This window comes from Populus nigra, chromosome 9 (genome assembly GCF_951802175.1).
Source record: "Populus nigra chromosome 9, ddPopNigr1.1, whole genome shotgun sequence".
NCBI lineage: Eukaryota > Viridiplantae > Streptophyta > Magnoliopsida > Malpighiales > Salicaceae > Populus > Populus nigra.
In genome coordinates, this window is record NC_084860.1 from 6,059,127 (window position 1) to 6,065,062 (window position 5,936).

The window sequence follows — 5,936 nt, forward strand, 5'->3', positions numbered from 1 at the left end:
ATAGAGGCTACTGCCTTTGTGGCAGCGAGCTGCTTGAGTAGCAGTAGTAACTACTATGAACCATAACTTGTGTAGGCTGATAAAATGTGAGGGATATAGAGAGAGAGAGAGAGAGAGAGAGAGAGAGAGAGAGAGGTAAACGAGAGTACGGGTATGAGATTTGTTCTCCTCTACTATTGTAAATTGTGATGTTTCTCTTATCCAATAATATTGACCGCTCCGTAAACTTAGACAAGTTACTGAACCATGTTAAATTTGTTGTGGTTAGCCTCTGGGTAAAAATTACAGTTCTTTACTGTCCTAATAAGTGGAATCAAAGTTTAGTTACCAACAAGGTGATGTCAAATCTATGGTGTTCCCAACAAAGCAGTCCCACAGGTAGCAGTATTTTTTTTTTACGTGGGGTGTCTGGGTCAGCTTGCGCGCACCACGACTATTCCCCACGGCCCACTGGACATCCTGCAAGCGCAGGGGCAGGTTAGACACCGCGGGGGTGACAGACGTGCACATAGAGGGTCGAACCCGGGACGGGAGCGGAACAAGTCACACAGTTGACCACAGCAGCTAGGCCCTCAAGTGCAGGGAGCAGTATGCAGGGAGCAGTATATTTGCTTCTTATCAAAGTATTGATTTTTTTTTTTTTTGACATGCTGTATCTACTTTGATAAAATCATTGATTCGGCATTGAAGTGTTGGAGCCTGTCTCATTCATTCATTCATTCATTCAACTCTACATCGTTCATTATATCTCCCACGTGGGTTATTGCACCCTCTTAATAGGAGACAGCTTCCAGTTCCAAAATCTTCTTCATTTTTAGTAAATCTAAATATACATGGGACCATAGGGGTTCAAGTTCAATGCAGGAAACAAGAAGATGGGCTATAGATATGGTTAACCACAATTAGAGTTGTCATTTAGCTTCTGGTCACGAGAAGAAAGGGACTGCAAGTTAGCTAGCAGACAAACAGATGCACGCAATGTTATACACACAACTCGTGAACCATTCTCACCGCTCAGAATTTCTATCTACGGCCTGAGGCTCTTAGCCCACCTCGCTAAAAGAATATGGCATTTTATGGCTGTAACCTGATGCTTGGCAGTGCTTGGCCCTACCAGAAAGCACCGCAAAGGAAGCTAATCGTAACCCAACAGCTAGCAAACACCACCATTCTTGCCAGATTCTCCATGCTATGAGTCTATGATCCCATAACCAAGAGCACATGTTCTTCAGTCACGATGCAATGCATTTTCGCTTAAAAAATCTTGACCTTAAGACATAAAAAACAAAATTAATGAAGATAATTTCTCTCCTCGCACCATTTGGTTTTATATTACAATAACACAACGGCATGAACATACACCATTTTTCAAAGGTGAGTGGGTCCACATATATGCAACAAGGTACATGCACCGTGTTAAACCCACGCGCCACCTCACGCACCTCCATGTTTAACTGACTAACTGGACTTTTCAAGTGAAGATCAAATCTTTGGCAGATTTGAGAAGCCCCACTTCAAAACCGCACTAGCTAGACCACATGAACTAATCACCGTTTTTTTTTACAACAGGGTTTGATATGACTACTCAGTTTATATTTGACCAAATCGATTAAAATTGGCTAAATAATTTGATTGGTCTACCATAAACCGAGTTTTTTTTTTCGACAATCACTAGATAATTTTTTCTGTCCAATATTATATTACAAAATTATACAATACTAAAGAGGGAAAAAAAAAAAACGTCAAGAACTTACCGGAGACAAGTACACTTGACTCTGTATCACAGTTTTGCCTATCTTGAATCCAGGAACCACTGTGAAAGCCACCCGGAGATCAGTATCAGAATTGGGATTTTCTAATTCTGAGTCTTGTGTTACAGCCTCCATGTAGACATCAGAGAATCTGCAATTCTTGCTTACTTGAAAAATACTGACATCTTCGCCAAATGAGAAAGCTAAGAGATTCAAGGCCCATACCCTTCTAGCCATCTCAACAAATGCATTAAAGAAAGCAGAATCTGGGAATCCACCAGAATTCACTAGCTTTCTCTGGTTTAAATTCCCAAACAGAGAGCACTCCAATTTTGCATGGACAAGTTGAAGATACTTAGCCCTTGTGAATCTTGCAAATGATGAGTCTGGATTATGAGTCAAGAACTGTTTTGGGTTTACAGATTTGATCTTCTTGAATTCAATGAAGTAGTAGTATTCACTCTGATGCTCTTCGTTTGGATGATTGAAACCTTCAAGCATCGTTTTGCACACAAAAGATTCGAAGACAAAGCACCTGTGGCTTGGCTTTGAAAACACAATGTTCTCTGGTTCAATTGCTTTTGCAGCTGCTTCAATATCCCAGTGGGCTACCTCCATTTCTCGAACCATTAATTTCACAAAACTCTTCATAGATCTTAAAGTATAATGCAAGAGTTGAGCAAAATGAGTTGGGTTTAGGAGTGAAAACTGAATGTTGTCAAACATTGATAGAGGCCCACTTGCATTTAGTCTCTTCTCAATTGACTTGTTAAATGCAATAGCCTCGTCAAGCTGTTTCTTGAGTGAACCAATGTCTGAACCTTTAACCTCAACATCTGTTTCCAGTTTCTTGATTGTGATCTCATAGGTCTTCATTAAGCTCTGTTGTTCTTGAATCTCTGCCAGCATCATGGTCACCTGTGGTGAAAGGTGAAGCTCATTCTTGAAAAAACTACGCTTAAGTTCTGACAATTGTTTCAACTCATCAACAACAGCCTGATCTGCAGCTTGTATAGCATCACCACAATAAGGGTTTTGAGCCATTTGTAGCTCTGCATAAGCTGCTTTAATCGTAGTAATGCTTGCAAATAGCTTTGCCACCAATGCCTCCAAGATTGCTCTGCGCTTGGCCTTAGCATCTTTCTGCTTGTGATTATCGGTACTGTTTTGAGATTTGCAGGTGGTGTTTAAATCATCTTGATCAAATTTGTTGTGTGGTGTTAGCAAGCAAATGCCAATCCCATTATTTGAAGCAATTCTTGTTGCAGTCTTGAGGTTGATAACCTTTTGGATTGTTCTTGCTATCTTGCTCTTGTTGTTTGTGAGTGATCTACATTTAATTGTCTCCATAATTTTAGAAGGAAATTAAATGAAGAGTTGAAGACTGTGGATGGGGTTTTGGGCAAGAAATTCTTCGAGTGATCTTTTGTTAGAGAAAATTAAAGAAAGAAAAGGTTCTGGGGATTGCAACAAGTGATTGCGCTATCTGATAAGAAAGAAAAGTAGACACAAAATTTTGACTCACAGATTGGAGCCGGAGATAGAGGTGGGCTAAGCTAAAGTACAAAAACAACAAAAAAGTTGGATTTAAAGCGCGGGAAATAAAGAAAAAGAAGATCTCTCTCTTGCTTGCTTTTCCCTTTTGGTTACTGGAACAATACATCATGTACCACTGAACTCTCATATTTAGTGCATTGTGAAAATTAACTTTTAGTGGATATAGATTAACTGATTAGATTTTAGATTTATTTTTTAAAAATTATCAATTGAAATTTTATAAATTTTAAGATCATTAGAAATTTATATTATCATTAACTTTAAGATTTGTAAAATTAGTTGAGATGTACACAACCTCACTCGAATATATATATATGAATTTTAAAGTGATTAAAAAAGTTAACTTCTTATAAATAGATTATTTGATATGATTGCTTTTATTGAAATTATGACTTTTTTATTTAAAAAAAAATATTAAGGTCAAAATTATATATTGGGTTGGATAATCTAAATTTATTTAAACCAATTAAAATAATATTAATTTAAATTTTTATTATTATTAAAAACTTAAATTTTAATCTATTAGATGAACTATATTTGTTGATTAGATCAATTCTATCTTGTATTACATCACATGTCAACCTTATCTCGGCGGTGATAAATGAGCCGATTACAAGGTGATTGATTTGGCAAACATCTAATCATGTACCCCATTAAGGGACCGTTTGGGAACGCGGCTGTGGCCGCGTTCCCAAAAAATTTGAAAATTTTTTGTTTTTTTTTTTACTAAAATTTAATATGGTTTGTACGTTTTGGATCGTTTTGATGTGCTGATGTTAAAAATGATTTTTAAAAAATGAAAAAACATTGTTGGCATGCATTTTGGCATGAAAAGTTATTTGAAAAGCACCCGCAACCACACTGCCAAACACGCTCTAAATGCAGACCCAGAAATGGTCGATATGCGTTTGAATATCTGAGTACAGGTTTAACGACTACTATGTATGTAGCAGGTATCAGTGTAATTCTTGTGGCAAACAGGAAGGAGACATGGCACATTTGTCAATTGTCATGCTAAAGTTTGTAAATTATTAAATGAATAATGCATATGAAATTAAAAATAAGACTTAAAAAAAAATTAATAATAAATTGTCATTGGGTCAGTGGGAGACCTTGACAGGACAGTGCTGTCATCTGGAGGGGGATCACACAGCGATCAAGTGATCGTTAGGAATCCTGGGTGGACCAGACAGGACAGCTGCATCGAGTGAATCTACAGTTGAGATTTGAGCTGGGACGCAAACTTTTCTGATTACTGTGGCTCTAGCTACTTTATGTACTTTGTAAAATCTTCATCTAGGTTTTACATTCCATTCATGGAATTAATTTGTTCTATCTTCTGGGAAAAGAAATAATCATGCAGTTTGCAACTTACGATTGAAAGTATAATTTCATGTATTCGATTTCTCATGAATTAAACTTCATCAGTCCTCTATGAATCGTTTTCTTTTCTCTCTTTTTCTTTACTATATTGCATGATAGAGTTTACCTTGTATACAATTATGATGAAAAAAATACTCTACATGAAAGTCCTTTCACTGGGAACCACAAGTGAAACCTCGCAGCTCGCAGCGCTCTAAATTCAAAGACACCAAACTTCTGCTTTCGTGCTTTATTTAAGCAGGCCAAAAAGCAAAAATCAGCAACCAAGAAGGCTCCAATGGACCTTGTTATATTCTTTATATATATATATATATATGATTGAACGGCTACTGAAAAAATGAAGGGAAACATGCACAGCCTAGCTCCATAAGAATATAATTCACACATGCCTTAACTTCTGTAGAAAATATTAAATTCTCTGACAGAATTTGCATCATCTAACACTTTGGACACGGAAAGAGACAGTAAGTGTAGCTTGGATTAATAAAAAAGAACAACGACAAGAAGAAGAAGCTTCCATCCATGCGGCTGAGAATATTATATACGAACAGGAGCTGGCATTTTGTAATTTTGCAAGCATAGAGATAATTCTGTCCCTTCTAGCAAGTTGCTGAATGCTGACCGGTAGTGTTTAATTTTTTTTCTTCAAGTTAAAATTGAATAGAACTTTGAATTAAATGATTTAATAATTAATTAATTTTTATTTCTGAGAAAGATGGAAAAACATGAATTAATCTTGTAGCCTTATATGATTTTATGTTTAGGAAGTACAAACAGAAGAAAATGGTGCTAAAAAAGAAATGGCCGAGAGATGGTGGTGACTAAAATACAGTCTTAAAATGTGGGAAAAAGCAACTAATATCAAGAACAAAATGGGAAAAAACAAAATAAAATTAGAACAGCTATCGTATCGGTCTTGATTAATTTAGTAAAGAAATTTTTACAGATCAAAAAATAACTAGTAATATTATATTAGTTATTTATTGATTTTTTTAAAAGAAACAAACATATGAAATAGAGAGAAAATCAAATCTATGATACACAAAAAATAATAAAAATATTTTCATTTGGACATCCTCTCTCTTATTAGTGTTTATTTTTTAAAATAAATCTGAAAAACTAGTTAATAAAATATCATTAGTTACTCTCATTATTATATTCTTCTTTCTTTCTTTTTTTTCTATATTCTTTGTATTTTGTAAAGGAAGAGGGCACAACAACGTGGTCCTAAAAACGTTCCATATT

The 5,936-nt window shown here is 35.7% G+C and overlaps 1 protein-coding gene across 1 annotated transcript; it reads right to left on the reverse strand.

The window, feature by feature from the left end:
• Positions 1-677: 677 nt before the first annotated feature.
• Positions 678-3,403, reverse strand: LOC133702934 (protein GRAVITROPIC IN THE LIGHT 1-like). The gene is made up of 2 exons (XM_062127270.1): positions 1,755-3,403; positions 678-1,269 (listed from the first exon to the last, which is right to left on the reverse strand). Exons 1-2 carry the CDS (start codon positions 3,099-3,101, stop codon positions 1,255-1,257), a joined length of 1,362 nt encoding a protein of 453 aa, XP_061983254.1. The 5' UTR covers positions 3,102-3,403; the 3' UTR covers positions 678-1,254.
• Between the last annotated feature and the right edge of the window lie 2,533 nt (positions 3,404-5,936).